Genomic DNA, 16,770 nt, shown 5'->3' on the forward strand with positions numbered 1-16,770 from the left:
ATGAAAGTTTAGAATAATTCATTCGATTAGTTACCATTAAAGTTTTACGAGACGTTCAACATATTTTTAATTTCTTTTTTAACCTACAAAATTGGCTTTTTAGGGTATTATTTTGGAGCATGGATTGTGGTTTTAGTAGACAATAATTACACGAGGATTTGAAAAGCTAATTATTTAGGTTCCACTTAATTACTATTTACCCCTCCAAAAAAGCTAAGTTATAATTAGTAAATTTCTTGGGGGGAAAAAAGAATTTAAAAAATTCTAAAAAATTATTAGAGTATTATTTATGTATCATTTTTCTTAATTTGTAGCCATACTGGGCAAAAATGATAATTTAAGTAAAAAAGAAGTCCTTTTTTGCAAAAGTAAGAGTATGTTTTTGTAATTATTTTAATATGATGCAAAATACATTTATTTGTTTTTATTTTTGGAATATAAAATAACAGTAAATCTTATAAAAAGTTGTAATAATAAAAAAAAAAAAAAAAAAAAAAAGATAAAGTTGATTAAAAACGAATTAGAACTTTCCATTTATTTGTTTTTATTTTTGCAGATGCTTCCACACTCTTATAAAATGAATGATTTGTTCCTCTGTCTGTTATGGAGAGGTTTCCACACTTTTATAAAGAATGTTACGTCACCAGAGATCTCACAATTCATCGAATGTGTCGTTCCTCTCTTCTACGTAGCATCTCACAGTCTACCCTCTTTCACATTTTTATAAGGAAGGACTATTTTTCAACTGACGTGGGATTTTACAAGAGAGTATTAGACGGAAATTGTCACAAATTTCTTTCTAAATTTCTTTCCTTATTTCTAAATTTACCCTTTTTTTGAAGTTTTAAAGGAAAAAATATAAAGAAAAAGTGGTTTGTTGGTGTAGCTGAAGCAGTCCTTTGTCTGTTGTGTGGAGAGAGTGAAGAACACAAGAGGGTTCAAATGGGAGAGAGATTAGGAGGTTGGGCTATGAATCTTCTCACTATTTTACTACCCATGTGGGTTTCCTCTTCCTTGTTCCCAATAATTGATGCCACTACACACCTCCCTGGGTTTTCAATTTCTAGGACCAGACCCCAATCCATTCCTCTCATTGTGGCCAAAATGGAAGCTCAATCCCCAGGTTTCTGCTTCTCTTCTGTTCTTGCCTTTGTTTCTCTTTATTACATGTTCTGTTTCTCTGTTTCTCTGTTTCTCTGTTCCATGTTCTGTTCTGTTCTGTTCTGCTCTGTTCTGCTCAGCTGGGTTTTTGGTGGCTTAAGTTTTGCTCTGTGTTCTGTCTGAAATTCGAAACGTTCGTGAGTTTTCATGGGGTTATTCATGGGGTTATTCATGGGGTATGGGATGAGATGTTTGTGGGTTTTCAATTTCAAGACAGTAACAAGAAGAAAAGGTCAAAAAATTCTAGGACAAGAAACATAGATGCTGCTATAAAGTGAAGAGGTTTTAACTCCTTGTGTTCTTGCTGGTCCCTAATGTCTTTAAAACCCAATTGTTTGTCCCATTTCAGTGTTTTATGTTTTTTTTCTTTTTTTTTCGCTTTCTTTCTCTCTTCATTGTAGCTATATATGTGCTGTTCCAACTCATTTTGTTAACACACAGGAGCTGCAGATGTTAGAGTAGTTCATCACCAAGATTTGAACAAGAGAATTCTTGTAGCTTTGGTTGTTTCTTCCACACTTCTTGGAGCTATACTGCTGTTCCTTTTGTGTTTTTGGATATATCGTCGAAAAACGTCGAATCTTGATGATGAAAAATGTCGAAAGAATTCGGGTATTTTCCCATTTGAACTCTTTTTGTTGCTTTCTAATTAGTATGAATGTACATTATCTTATGATCTCTGTTTCTCTTTGTCGATTCGAAGAGGGTTCGAAAGGGGTGACGTTAAATCCGATCATATCCAGGTTTAACTCACTGAGGTTAGCTAACTTTAAAGGTTCGGTTTCGACGTTCGACTATAAACTGTTGGAAGCTGCTACTGATAGCTTCAGCAAAAACAATGTCTTGGGCCATGGTGGTTCAGGACATGTTTACAAAGCTTGCTTCAATGATAAATTGCTGGCAGCTGTGAAGAGAATCGATAATGGAGGAGCGGATGCTGAAAGAGAATTCGAGGTTAATCGATCGAATGCTCTAATTATTTCGTAGCTTTACGTGTTCTTGTCTGTGAATTCCTTCTTGAAGTGTTTCGTTTATAATTTGGTAGAATGAGTTGAGCTGGTTGTGTAAAATTCGACATCAAAATGTAATCAAACTCTTGGGACATTGCATTCATGGCGAAACACGGTTTCTCGTTTACGAGATGATGCATAATGGATCTTTGGAGTCTCAGTTACACGGTATGAGTTTCGTTCTTTCTTTTTTGTTGGTGTAAACGGAGAATTTTCGAGCTCACACTTTTTATTGTTTCGATCTCTTAGGACCTTCTCGTGGATCGGCTTTAACTTGGCATCTCCGGATGAAGATTGCTGTCGATGTTGCAAGGTAATTCCATTCGTTCAAATAGATTGCTCTTGCTCTTTCGTTTCTCGGTATCGACATGCATCGTAGAATCATTGTTTCTTAAATTATTAGAGGATTGGAATATCTTCACGAGCATCGAAATCCTCCTGTCGTTCATCGGGATTTGAAATCGTCGAATATCCTTCTCGATTCGGACTTTAACGCCAAGGTATGATCTTCCACACCACCAGTGAATTTCCCAGTTTAGTTAAAACTTCCATGAGGTTTCTCATTCAATCAGTGTTCTTGATTCAGCTCTCTGACTTTGGCCTTGTTGTCAACTTGGGAGCTCAAAACAAAAACATAAAGCTCTCGGGAACGTTGGGTTATGTCGCCCCGGAATACCTTTTAGACGGTATGCAAGATTATGATGTCGCTCATTATCGACGTTTTTAGACACTAAGATTGACACATTTCGATGTTGGTACCATAGCAACTCGAGTTTGTTATTCGTTTTGAGTACGAACTTTCTGATACGAAAACTATGTCCAGGTAAACTAACCGATAAGAGCGATGTGTATGCTTTTGGCGTTGTTCTTCTCGAGCTTCTAACAGGGAAAAAGCCTGTCGAGAAGACGGGACCGACTCATTCCCAATCTCTAGTTTCATGGGTAGCTCACATTTTTCTTTCCCCCACCAGTTTTTCTCTTATATCAATTGCAATCAGCTTCTTGAACTATCTCATCGAACGAAATGTAGGCGATCCCGCAGCTCAGCGACAGATCTAAGCTACCGAAAATTGTCGATCCCGTGATAAAGGACACGATGGATTTGAAGCACTTATACCAAGTTTGTCAATTGCTTTATTCTTATGTCAATCAGTTAATGTTTTTTTCAAGCCATTCTTAGTCGCTCTGTAAATTGAAACAGGTTGCTGCTGTAGCAGTGTTATGTGTACAATCAGAACCGAGCTATCGACCGTTAGTAACCGACGTTCTACATTCCCTCATCCCTCTCGTACCGGTAGAGCTTGGAGGATCTCTAAGAATTACAGAACCTCTGCATCCAAAAATGCATTCATCGACCCGGTAAATGATTGGAGGAAACTGAATGAATTCATCGCTTAGTTCAGTGACATAGTACACGGGTCGAAAAGGGAAGATTCGATTTCGTGTCGTCGTTACAAGACAGTTTCTTGTTTGTCATTTATGTAACTCTGATTTATGTTGATCAGATGTTGTCTTTGTAATATTTACAAATGAAAATATTTATTTTGGGAGGACGCAGCTCTCTTGCATTCTTACCACCTATAAATTCAAATATATATATATATATATATATATATATATAATAAAGTTTAAATTGTTAATTAATATAATTAAAATTAGATTTAGTTGAATTGAAAGTTTAGTAAAAATGAAAATTTTTATATTTGTAAATAATATATTTATGAAGGTAAATTATATATAGGAAGGTAAATTTATTTTAGTTGAATTTTTTAAAGATAAAAAGTCAGGTCGGGTTGACATCTGGGGTTGACATTTTATTGATTGAGTCAATCTGGGGTTGACATTTTATTGATTGAGTCAATCCAACCAACTTGAAAATAGAGTTACAACTCAACTTAATCTTATCTTAAACCTTAACTCAACTCAATCCTATCTTATTGTTAAGACGAAGATTAAGAATATTTAATGTTTGTAATAGATGTTAGTGATGCGTTGTGACTTGTGAATGTCTAATATTTGAGTTTTATGAAATTTTAAATTATTAATGTAACGACTCGATAACTAAGGTTAAGTTGGGTTACAAGCTCTATTCGAGTTGCTCGAGTTAACAATCCAACCAATCTAAAATTTTAAATTTTTTTAACGGATTTACTCAACTAATCCAACCCCAACCCGTGTACACGCGTATTTTTATCCAACTATTTGGGAAAAAAAATAAATAAATAAACAAATGATTTTCAAAGTTGTGTCTCAACTTGGCTGAAGTTAATGGGCCTTTTGCTACTTGCTACGGCCCAACACTTTTAGTAAAAAAAAAAAAAAATTAAATTACAAATTTTCTATTTAGTTTTTAAACTTTTAAAATTATATATTTATTCAACTTTTAATATAAAGAATATAATTATAGATATTGTCGTATTTGATACGTCTATTATTGATGGTATCATTGATATACATATCTTTCGTATATTCTCTTATTTGATATCAATAACCAAAATCTTTTGCTACCGAGTTTAAGATTTTATTACGCGTATAATTCAAAATTATATAATAAATCAATTAATTTTTAAGAATTTAAAAATTTTCAAGAATTTATTACAAAATTGAAAATTTAAACGATCCCGTAAAATTAAGTTTAAAGATCGATTAAACATTCTAGAAGTTTATCGTTATTATTTAAAAAAAAAATTATATTTAGTTAATTTTTATGGGATTGGATGAGAGAGAGATTGATTTGGATTGTGTTTATAGAGAACATGTGGATCCAAAGGGGAAGAAGGGGTAGAAGGCATGTGGTTGTGGTGGCTATGTATTTGGATATCATGGGTGCCCATGTGAAGGTATGGCTAACCCTTCTATCGCATTACGACCCGTCCAATTGACCTAACCAAAAAATGTCTAACTCCAAATCGACCCAAATTTTCAATTTTTTTTTTTTTTTTCAGAAACTCAAATATAAACGGAAAAAAATTTAATTCAACCCAATTTTTATGATTTAGATCGGATAATCTAGATTGGTCAGATTCTCGAATTATTTGAACATCTCTACAGAACAGATAAAGACAAGATATTTTCAAAATGGCTCCTTTTTCCCAATGAAAAAGCCAGTTGAGTTCAGATTCATGCATATTTGAAAAACATGTGGACCCTATTATTGGATAACAATGGATGAATTTACCTTTTTAAAAAAATATATTAAAAAAAACATGAAATTTTGATTATTATATTAAAACACAATTTTGTAAGGCGGCTAAAATTAGATTATGATAATAAATCATGATTACTCCAACTAATGAGACATGTATGTGTCTAAAGCTCCATGATTGAAGTGAAGAGCATATTAGGTAACATGGGCATGCATGCAAAATTGGGAAAATAATTGAATTAATTGGGGAATAAATCTATAGTAATGATTATGTTATAGGGAAATTTTGATGAAATTATTAATTAATTAAAGGAAATGACATAACATAATCCAAACATAGTCATGAACCCAAATGCAAATAGAAGACAAGATCACATGTTTTTTTGTTTGTTTGTTTTTTCAAAGGTTAAAAAAGACAAACATGTGGGTCCTAAGTTGTTGGAACTTGTTTCTCAAGCATCATCATTTCTCACTCAATTCATACATTCCTACCCTTTCAAAAGTAATCCATAAAGTGCATTTNTTTTTTTTTTTTTTTTTTTTATTAGTTTTTCAAATCAAAACGTTTTGGTCGGGTATGTGTAACAGATCAAGTTCACCGCTGGTTGGATATTGTTCTCTTTGAGGTTGTCCTTCTAGACTAATACACTCGTATAAGAAATGTTTCGTTCTTCTTTCTAATTGAGATGTTGAATCTCACACTGAAACCACTCACGAATTGAGTATTTTAGTAGTTAACGGTTTATGTGTCAATGAAATAGTCTTTTTGTGTTTAGCTTATTCGATAGAAAAGACGAGTTGAATAAATTTTATGGGTCTGGGTTTAAATGGCGATTTGGATCTAGGGTGTTAAACAGATCATCAGGTGATGAAAAAACGAGACAGTCTACGACTTAAAATTAAAGATGAAGATGAAGAAAAGTCAAAACGTTCGAGGCCCACATGAAGAAGAATTAGTATCTAAACACATTGACCCAAGATCACATTGACCCAAGATCACATTGACCCAAGATCAAATTGAATCTATTTTATAGCCAAGCGATTTTTTGTCCGGTCTATTAATTAACCTATACAACTAAATATAAAAGATTACGACACAATAATTGAGACTATTTATGAGATTTTATCAAATTATAGTCTTTTTACTTTATGATCAAAATTTTAAATTTCTCGACCAAATTTATAATTTAAACAATTTCACTTTATTATATGCTTTGCTTGCCCGACCCATCAATTTTCTTTTCCACGATCACTTTTCAGCAATCATTACACGATCTTCTTCAACATTTTGTTTCGGGTCGCATCAAAAAAAAAAAAAAATCTCATTCTCGACCTTTTATGTCAACTGGGTCGAAACTATATTTGCATCCCGAACATCGTAACGTCCGTTTTTTTTAAACTAAGCCAAGAATAACATCGTTTAACATCATAATATAGACTTTTTTTTTTTTTTTNAAAAAAAAAAAAAAAAAAAAGAACAAAGCAAAGCTGTAAAGTTGATCATAAGAAGTGGAAAATTAGGGTTCATGTGTTCATATTTCTTGGATTCCTCCATTAATGTGATCACTTCATGATTCAAAAGCAGTAAGGAAAGACAGACAGAGAGACAAGACATGAAGACAAACAAGAAGAAAAAAAACTTGAACCAATATTTGTGGTCTGAGGATCTCTCGACTTTGATTGCCACTTTTTGTCTTTTTCTCTTCTTTAATGAATTTTTTAATTTCTAAATTATCAAACTTTCAAATAACCCTTTGAAAATTATATTTCATATGATCCATAATCATATATTACTACAACGTGACAAAATATAATCTATAATATATCTAATCATATACATTAATATATTAATAAAATCTAGAGAAAATTAATGTAAAAATCATGTAATAATTTCGAATGATCCGAGGTCTAATAGCTCTTGTATCATTTGTTCAATGTCATCATCCTCAAGTGGTTGAAGGCATTGTTGATGATGAATGTTGTTGTTGTCGTTGTTGGTCTCTATTTGGGTTTCTTCCTGTCGCCACCGGTCGGTGGTGGTTTGGGAAATGCTCGGGGGAGGGACACCGTATACGGTGTAGTTGGGCTCGAATCCGGGGTGTTGTTTATGGGCGGCGTGTTTTTTGGCGATTTGTAGTGAGGCTAAATGACATTTGTGTAATTTCGCCATTAGCGCGGCGGAGAGAAGCTTGGAGGAAGACGACGATGACGATGACGATTGTTGATCGTTTGGATTGAATTGGAAGTTGGTTCGTGCCTTTGGACCGCACATCAGCCGTGCTGCCTCGTCGTAAGCTCGGGCTGCGTCCTCGGCTGTCTCGAACGTCCCCAACCATATTCTTGTCTTCCTGAAAAAGTTTTGATTTTTAACATAACAAGTTGAAAATATATAAAAATTTCAATGCTTTCTCTATGAAAATTGAAGAAGAAGGAGAATTACAATAGAGGGTGGCGAATTTCGGAGACCCAAGAGCCCCAATGTCGTTGTCGGACACCACGATAGCGCTGTTGAGGTCGGGCCATGGATCGGTCGTCGGAGAAGAAGAAGAAGAAGAAGAAGAAGCTTGAAGAGGTGCTCCAATGGCGGAAGAGGTATGAGCTTGGTTGGTGATGGGAATAGAGAAAGTGAGTGATAGGGTAATAGGAGGGAGAGAGGAGAAGTATATATAGACACCTTTTTTATTTCTATTTGGAACCTTTTGTCTCTCAATTTCATTAAAAATGGGTCCCTCATATTTGGCCTCTTCCTTCTTTCCTTTTTTAATTTTCAACCCTTTTAATCTTTTCGTAATCCCGACTCGATATAAGATTGGTTCAAGTAAAATACGCTTAATCTTAGAGTTTTTTAACCATTTTATTCTCAGAACCCGTCTCGTTCATTGTGATCTCAGTTCATTCATGTATTCTTTCTCTACTCACATGTCACAAATTCTGTAAGATCCCACATCAGTTGAGGAGAAGAATGAAACATTCTTTATAAGGATGTGTAATCTACGAATTATAGTACAGAATCATCTCCAAAAATCTCGGTTAGAGCAGGTATATGCCAAACGTGAATACCATTAGAAGCCACCGACAGAACACCTAGTAAAGAAACCCAATCTTGAGTGAAATAAATACCGTGGCTTTGATCTTTTACAACAAAATCATCACGTAGTAAATCAACAAAACTCAAAGTGATGTCTCATTCCCCTTCAAGTTTACTTGCTATGGTACCAGCGTGAATATGACCTCCACCAAACAGACGTAAGGCTTTAGCTAGTACACGGAAGTGCATACCAGGATTCTTCTGTCTATCAATAATGGCATGCATTGCAAAGTGAATGTGAAGAAGTAGACCATTATCTCAGCAATAATGAGCTAAGTTAGTATTTGCAGTGAATCCACCTGTTAAGTAGTTATGCATAAAGGGTGTGTAAATCTCTCCCTGATAGACGTGTTTTTCAAGGACATACTAAAGAGGACAATATCTACGCCCCATAGAAACTGTCTACCTGAGACTGTCCCTTGGCCCGTAGGTCCTGACACAAGGTTAGAATTCTAGCTCTTCCAGAGTGGTATCTCACTAATGGCTCGGGCCTCTCGGAAGGGGGCCTTCTTCGCTCTCCAACTAAGCTGTGCAGGAAAGGCCCCAAGCCAATCCCAAGGAACAATGAAGCTTCATAGGGTCTGGCGGTGAACTTGAGATGTTATAAATTCTCTCAAAATATATGCATTTTGAAATAATGAATAAGATCGAGTCAAAGACGGTAGCTATGTTGCGATAAAAGTTAGAATTTTGAGAAGAAAAATAGGAAGAATCTATGAAAATAAGGTGTTTTTTGTTTGTTATTGCCTGAAACATTGCAATAAGGAAAGGTTAAGAGTGTTGGTTGGTCGGAATATGGCCAAAGAGGCCGACCATGCAAGATGTTTGAAACATCATTTTCGGAAAAAACGACGTCGGGCCCTCCATGGTTGAACACACAGACCCACTAATAAAATCTTACCCTAATCACTACACCAACGCCGACATCAACTCTCCATAACCCGACCATAAACTCCCTCTAACTATATAACTATAATTGCCTCCCCCACACTAGTCGTAAACATGTCATGTTCTAACGTTCGAAAGGTCAATTCTAACGTGAATTCATTCTAATGGTCGATAGTTCGATTTTCATGTTCGTATTTGATGAACTTAAAGAATAAAGAATGAGAATTGTAAAGACTTCTTGTAACGCTCGTGTATAAGACAGTTAACTGAGACCATGTTCAAAGAATTGAACATTTCTTTTCGGTGGCTATATCGTAAGAACTCCAATAGTTTGGTTTAGAGAAATTCATGCTGAGTGACCATTTTGAAATTTTTTCAAGAAATCACGTGAATGACGACAAAACGTACTAAAATGACCCCTTTTAAGTCGGTAAGAACAATCTTATGTTTCGAAAGTAGTTCAAGACATAAAGCAACGTCGTTCGATTCTCAACATAGGAAACCTCTCCATATGACATATCACTCGGTCAACCCACATCCCATTTTTCTTTGTTTTTTTAGTTCAATGTCAACATATATATCTGAGATATTCAAATATCTGATCTTTTTATCAAAGATTTATATGTTTTAATCAGTTGAACTATTCTTAAATTGGTCTCTAATTAATTCTACCTCTTTGAAGAATCGGACAAAACAAAAGGATAAGATTTCTCTTAGAACGGGACCAATTTAGGTTGTTTCATTGTGACCAAGTGATTGGTGAAGCCCTTTTCATGATTAAATTTTATCATATTTATAATCTTATTTTCGAATGTTTTATTGGTCCAAATTTTAATTCTATCTTTATAATTTTAAAAATTTTCAATTTAGTCCTTCAAATTTAATTTTAATTACAATAAGTAATATAATTTTCATAATTTTTAAGGAAACATTTGAATTATAATTATAATCAAATTTAAAAAAGAAAAACAGTTTATTAAAATTTATTTTTGTTCTTTATATGTAGTTAAGAATTAAAATATATTTTTAAATAAATAAATAAATAAATAAAATATTAAAAAAAATAAAAAGAGAGATTAAATTTTTAAAGACAAAAATAAAATTAGAAAGGAATGTGAAATGTAGGGTGTTTTTTATGGACAAAGGCACATGCAATTCAGTGATAAGCATTTAATGTATAGCAGCAGAAGCAACTAGACCCACCACGACCACGAGACGACCTCACATCACATGTAACTCCACGTCGGAAGGTGTCGGGAAAAATCTTAGTATTACGACACGTTATTAGATTATATAAGATTTCATTTCATATGTTCTACATCATTTTTATACGTTCGTTTATCGTAAATATGAAAAGAAAAAGAGTAAAAAAAATTATATATTAATCTAACGCTAGAAATTTTCTTGAGCTATCTAAGATGTTCACTTAAATCTCTTTTTTCGTGCTCTCGTATGTTTTCCGTGTTGAATTTCAGTCTTATAATTTAAGCTTTTTCGTGTTATAAATTGTAGCGTCTCATGTTCAGGATTTGGAATCCAAATTTGGCACCTAACAACTCCGACATTTTCTTGCATCCCTTACAATGTAGTTATGTTACCTACTTCCCGCTTATTAAGAGTAAATATTATCCCCACAGGTCAATACGAGTCTTTCTAGGACATGAAAATTTCTAAGAGGTCACCCAACGTAGAATTGCTATAATTAAAATGCGTTTAAATATGGTCAAATTTGAAACTACACCTAATTTTTAATTTTTAATTAATTACAAGTGGTTTGTTTGACTTTGACTAAACCAGGAATAAAAGAAAAAAAACATATGTTATTTTTTGGTTATATAATATTTATAAAAATAAAAAAAAAATTAGTTAAAGGGTTTGGTATGGTTATAATATAAATAATTAATTATAGAATCAACCAACATCATTTTGTATCTTTAATTTTATATAATATGATCTTAAATTTGCTACTCCATCTCTATATTTGTAAATGTGACTAATTTAATATGAAAATATTTTTCACATGGTTAAATTACTCGAATTAATAGACTATCATAAATGTAATGTTAAATTACTAGTTTAGTCGTGAACTATTGTATTTGTTAGGAGTGTTCGTCAGTTAGGTTGGATTGAGTCGGGTCGAGTTGAGNTTTTTTTTTTTTTTTTTTTTTTTTTTTTTTTTTTTTTTTTTTTTTTTTTGGCTAAGTTGGTTTTGGTTATTCGGGTCCTTTAGTCAAATTTTTGTTTTTGTACTTATTTTCAAATATTTAATTAAAATTACCTTCCAAATAATTAAAAATGGTTAGAAATAAATAATCTTGAACCTATTTGGCTAGGTTGTAGCCAACCTAGTTATAGGAGAACTCGTGAACCAACTCAATCCATAAAGTTTTCATCCATTTGAACCCAAATGGTATGTATTAGGTTGAGTTGATCGAATTTTTCGGGTCATCAAGTTCTTTGAACATCCTTAATATTTATGTTTAGATTTTCAATTTCGTGTCAATAACTCTCTAATAGTTCTTCGTTATATCCAAAATTGAAAGCTTAAAGACATACTAAACACACAAATCCAAACTTAGAAACTTGAACTTACGTGAAACGGTACTTTTCAAAATTTAACCTAGTAAAAAACTTAAACTTACAATTTATAATAATTTATTTATTATAAAAATTTAACAGGGTAAAAAACTCTAAACCCTAAACCCTAATTTATTTATTTTATTTTTTATTTTTTAGGTTTCTAATTAGAAAATTATTATTTAGGATGATTTGATTGGCAATTTGGAGGTAGTGGCATGCATTTAAATTTTTCAAAAGATGTAAGAAAGCAATCACTTTTTTTATATTAAAATGTAAATAAATTGCAAAATTATAAAGTTCTTTTCTTTGCATATACTCAAACAAACAAAGTTAATTATTATTATTATTATTATTAAAATTTGGGGAGTTCGTTAAATAAATAATAAAATGCTAGATTTTGTGGGCCCATTCATAGATCTTAGTGAGTTTTTTTTGACTTCCAAGTTCCAATCCCTTCACTTTTCCTTCCAAGACTTGAAATCGCAAAATTCAATTATTTTAATAATAATAAACTTTACTAAATAACTTAAACATCCAAAATCATAAATGTTGGCTGAATTATTTTATTTAAATAAAATCTAAGCTTTAAATTTAAATTTAAAATAAATTGCATTGTTAAACTTCCAATTATCAAACTAGTTATCATTAGAAATATCTGTTGGAGGACCAGAAATGATTTGAGTTTATAATCAAAGAGAGCTCCATGAACCCTTGCGAAGCCCAAAGCAAAGTCATGAGAGTTTATAGGACAAACTAGTTACCATTAGAAATATCTGTTGGAGGACCAGAAATGATTTGAGTTTATAATCAAAGAGTACTCTCTCCATGAACCCTTGCGAAGCCCAAAGCAAAGTCATGAGAGTTTATAGGACAATGTCATACCATTGTGGAGAGTAGTGTTCATCTAACAATATCATATGATAAACAAATACATTTTATCCTCGATAATTCTACTTATATTTTATTTATTTGACTAGTTTCCGGTTTCCGGACATGTTCATCATGGATCAAATTTTGAGGGTAAAATTGAGAGGATTCGTGTAATTTCATAATCATAATTTTAGCTGAAAACCCAACTGTTTTTTTTTTTTTTTTTTTTTTTTGGGCTATTTTTCAGTGTGTGGTCGAATTTTAACTATTATAGGGCCGATGCCTGTGTTCTTAATGGGCTCATGTGGGATTTTAGGCTGATTTGTAAATTTGTCCCTGTTTTGTAATTTTTTTAAAATTAAATTAAACTTTGGTCGAAGTTTGAAAGAAAAAAAAGGTGGGTCTAGTTTGATAATTGTTTTCTTTTTATTTTTCTAAGTTCCATACACAACAATCTAACCGCAAGGGTAAAATTGAAAATAAACGTAGGTTTTGTTAAGAATGAGAAATAGAAATAGAATTGAAATCAAAGATGTGTATTCTCATTCATATTCACAACGTTTAAATAAAATAGAAGCTACCAACTAATACCTACAAATAAAAAAAAATATAAACTAATTAAATATTGAGACTAAAATAAAATATAATGCAAATGAAATAAAGGTATCTAAGATATATTTCATAATGAATATATTCTCCAAATATTATATCTCAATTTTTATAGTGTCAATAATGCCAATTTAGAGGTTTGTAAGAATTTGATTAATTTCCCCCTCTAAAGTTATGGGACTTTGACAGACTTGTTAACTATCATTTTAAATATAACAACAATAATGATGACTTCGTAATAATATAAATTGTAAAGGGCGATGTAGAAGAAATTCTCCCCCCATTAATGGATCCAAGGAGAAGAGGGAGAACACTTTTTCACATCTCAGAATCTAATTTTGACCTCACAAACGAAATTAACAGATCTGTATGCAAAATAAGGATTTCTTGCGATTGAAAAGAACAATAAGAATTAAGAGAGGGAGAGAGAGAGATCCCTTACCTCCACCCAATCTCACAATTCAAATTTATTGATTCCACACCCATACATGAAGGCAGATCAAGTTGCACATTTCTGGTACACATGCACGTAGAGGAAAACAATCATCATGAATGAATATTGGTAAGAACATATTTAAAAACTAGACTTTAGTTTTGGGTGATTCAGTTAAGAGGAGAAATGAAATGGGAAATCGATTAGATTATGAACTTGGAAAGTAAGTCCAAACGGGCGGATTCACATGCAAAAGAGCATGAATATATGGCAACAAGTAGATAGTGTAAAAGAAGTTTAGATTGCTCGATGATTTGGAGGTTTAAAGCAAGAGGATAGACTTTCACGACCCACGAGGTAAAAGCCCTCCCTTTAGGCATGCCTAATATATAGTTCCAAAATCAAAAGGAACATAAAACTTAAAAGCAAGAAAACAACTTGATTTCTCTCCTTACTTGGTAATTAATTGGTATTGGCGATTCAATGCTTGACATTAGTGTGTATTGGCCACACAACAGATTCCGACATTGGACCCTTCAATGATGGAACAAAGAAAAACATCAAATCTGCAGGATCCCCAAGAAAAATAGTGTTCAAATTGGAAAGCAATGTTTGCAGTCTTTGTCAGATAAAGTATAAGCACCATTAGATCATGCAGTTCCAAGAGGTGAGATCCATAAAAAAAAGGACAATAAAATAAGATTTTATACCACTTTTCTGAAATGGAGGGGGATTAAAGTCATTTGCTGGTTACAATATCAAATCAAAGATTTCTGAGGTCCTAGTCAATTTGACAAATATTATACACCCCACCGTCCTTTATCTTGATAGCCAAAAGTATAAGAGGCGGCAGAATAATCTATTCTTGGGTCCTAATTGTGATATTTAGACGTAATTTTACTTCATTTAGAATCGAATCATGGACCCTCTACCCTTCCTTCAATGAACCACACCTAAAAAACGATTCTTAAATTCAGTAGACAAGCAAGCACATTAACGCAAGTCTCGAATTCTTGATTAGCATATTTTCTGGTATTGCCTCATCAAGTTAGCAACACTATGGCATAGCTATTAGTTCTTCCATCCAATTACTTGAAGCAAATAGACTGAACAAATTGGAATAATCAAGAGAGGAGAATCTTGAAAAGCAAATAGAGAATAGAACTATAGGAAACTATGTCAAGGTTGGGCACAATAATAATGTACTAATAACGAAAAAAAAACTTAATGAACTGTAAAGGCAGCCACACATCCAGTCTGATACTCAAAAGGAAGCGCAATTAATAAGAATAATAATGAGCTCAACAAGCATGGGTGGATGTGGGGGATAGTGTGGGGAAGTTGATAAAGATGAGGATCCATCCACACATGGCTTAAATAATTCGTAATATCACAGCTGTAACTTCATAGCCAATCACTAATACTATGATCTCATTCCCCAGCCACGAGGACAGGGAAACAAATGAAATAGTAGAGTGGCTAAGAGGTCGGGCCACATATTGGATATGAGGAGGAAAAAAACTCGGTGCCTACTGACACCAGAGAAGAGAGAATCCGACACTCCATATCCAAAGAAGTCAAATAGTGTTTGGACAAGGTAGTAAATGTATCTCTCCAATCTCGAAAAAGTTATGAACCTAACTATGTCTTAATTTTCATTTCTACTTGAAAGAACCGTATCAATCGAAATGTTCTTGATATTTTCAACTTTTAACTGATGAGGAATTGGCAACGAACACATACAGAATCATGAAGCGAAAATTAGGGCAAACATCTTCCGAAACGATAGAGAAAACAAAGCGTTGCATCGGTAACATCTCAACCAAAACATTGATAGAAACATATATTCGTACATGAACTTCTCAAAACAACTAAAAATTAACAAGAATTGGAGTGCGCGGCAGTAACAACAATAGCAACGAAAATACAAGATTCAGAAACATGAATCTACCTCCGTATCGCATCGATTAAAGAACAACAGAGAGAATGAATAGCAGAGAAAGAGAGAGAAGGTACCAGTGCCGTGACCGAAGGGATTGAAGAAAAACCGTGGCGATGAAGTGAAAGCAATGGCAGAATTCCAAAGAGAACGAACCAAAATGCTGGCTGATACTGTTTTTTTGCCCGTTAGATTGAACGAGAGTAGGCGAAACCCGGCCATCCGAACGTGGGCTTTTAGAAAGGCCCATATGGACCCCATGGGCCCAATTTTTTATACAATCCAATTATCTTTTAAAACCTTTTTTGGTTAAATAATATATATATATATATATATATATATTTTTTTTTTTTTTCATGTAACAAAACACGTTAGGTGAATATGTTTGCAGAAAATGCTAATAGTTATTAATATATTTTTTTTACTAATAATAAAAACTAAAAAAATTATTAAAAATATAAAATAACTATAAAAGTTTTAAAAAATGAGAGCTTCATTTAATAACAATTTAATGTTTTATTTTTAAAAATTAAATCTATAAACACTATTTTTCTAACTATAAAGTTAGAACATTGTCATCCAGAAAACCTCTTTTTTTTTCTTTTTTTTTTTTTTTTGTCCTTAACCAAATAATTTATTTTTCTTTAATTTTATTCTGGCCCTTCATCTTAAATAATTCTATTTTTTTAATATTGTTAAATAATAAGGATTTTTATTTCATAAGAAAACATTTGAACTCCAAAATCTAAAATTAAAAATATATATTTTTAAACAATTNTTTTTTTTTTTTTTTTTTTTTTTTAGTTTCATAATTTAGTTTAAATTTGAAAACATTTAAATTTATTACAAAAATACAGAAACACTAAGAATTAAAACATTTATTTAGATTTCGATTTTGACTTGGGTTTCCTTTATTATAAATTTAGAAATTAAACGTTTAATTCGTATTTATATTCAGTATTTAATTGTTATAATCTCAGCTATAATTTTAATCTAAACTTATTTTCTACCTAAAAATAAATAAATAAAAGAGAGAGAGAAAGAGAG

At 32.4% G+C, this 16,770-nt stretch overlaps 2 protein-coding genes and 1 long non-coding RNA gene across 6 annotated transcripts; 1 reads left to right on the forward strand and 2 right to left on the reverse strand.

Annotated features, from left to right (window-relative positions):
- The first annotated feature begins 904 nt into the window (after positions 1 to 904).
- Positions 905 to 3,741, forward strand: LOC111806559 (probable receptor-like protein kinase At1g80640). 2 transcript variants are annotated; one of them, XM_023691926.1, is made up of 10 exons: positions 905 to 1,123; positions 1,603 to 1,773; positions 1,865 to 2,115; positions 2,207 to 2,339; positions 2,421 to 2,484; positions 2,575 to 2,671; positions 2,758 to 2,857; positions 2,995 to 3,113; positions 3,202 to 3,291; positions 3,373 to 3,741. In XM_023691926.1, the coding sequence occupies exons 1-10, from the start codon at positions 943 to 945 to the stop codon at positions 3,532 to 3,534; spliced, it is 1,368 nt and encodes a 455-aa protein (XP_023547694.1). In that variant the 5' UTR covers positions 905 to 942; the 3' UTR covers positions 3,535 to 3,741. The 2 variants fall into 2 exon arrangements, with proteins under 2 accessions (XP_023547694.1, XP_023547695.1); XM_023691927.1 differs by having other exon boundaries at positions 909 to 1,123; positions 1,612 to 1,773.
- Positions 3,742 to 7,123: 3,382 nt separating this feature from the next.
- On the reverse strand, positions 7,124 to 7,914 carry LOC111806560 (ethylene-responsive transcription factor ERF003-like). Its single transcript, XM_023691928.1, has 2 exons — positions 7,757 to 7,914; positions 7,124 to 7,664 (listed from the first exon to the last, which is right to left on the reverse strand). Exons 1-2 carry the CDS (start codon positions 7,837 to 7,839, stop codon positions 7,196 to 7,198), a joined length of 552 nt encoding a protein of 183 aa, XP_023547696.1. The 5' UTR covers positions 7,840 to 7,914; the 3' UTR covers positions 7,124 to 7,195.
- Positions 7,915 to 13,433: 5,519 nt separating this feature from the next.
- Positions 13,434 to 15,900, reverse strand: LOC111806617. Of its 3 annotated transcripts, none has more exons than XR_002816845.1 (3): positions 15,801 to 15,900; positions 14,240 to 14,318; positions 13,434 to 13,865 (listed from the first exon to the last, which is right to left on the reverse strand). It is a non-coding gene; the product is annotated as an uncharacterized LOC111806617 (long non-coding RNA). The 3 variants fall into 3 exon arrangements; XR_002816844.1 differs by having other exon boundaries at positions 14,240 to 14,350; XR_002816846.1 differs by lacking the exon at positions 15,801 to 15,900 and adding an exon at positions 15,736 to 15,788 and having other exon boundaries at positions 14,240 to 14,350.
- Positions 15,901 to 16,770: the final 870 nt, after the last annotated feature.

Source organism: Cucurbita pepo, chromosome LG12 (assembly GCF_002806865.2).
Source record: "Cucurbita pepo subsp. pepo cultivar mu-cu-16 chromosome LG12, ASM280686v2, whole genome shotgun sequence".
Taxonomy (NCBI): Eukaryota; Viridiplantae; Streptophyta; class Magnoliopsida; order Cucurbitales; family Cucurbitaceae; genus Cucurbita; species Cucurbita pepo.

Coding starts and splice junctions, on each gene's coding strand:
- LOC111806559 (XM_023691926.1), top strand. CDS start 943: ATGGGAGAGAGATTAGGAGGTTGGGCTATGAATCTTCTCACTATTTTA. Junction 2,485..2,574: donor ATTGCTGTCGATGTTGCAAG/GTAATTCCATTC, acceptor TTAAATTATTAG/AGGATTGGAATATCTTCACG. Junction 3,114..3,201: donor CCCAATCTCTAGTTTCATGG/GTAGCTCACATT, acceptor AACGAAATGTAG/GCGATCCCGCAGCTCAGCGA.
- LOC111806560 (XM_023691928.1), bottom strand. CDS start 7,839: ATGGCCCGACCTCAACAGCGCTATCGTGGTGTCCGACAACGACATTGG. Junction 7,665..7,756: donor GAAATTCGCCACCCTCTATT/GTAATTCTCCTT, acceptor AAACTTTTTCAG/GAAGACAAGAATATGGTTGG.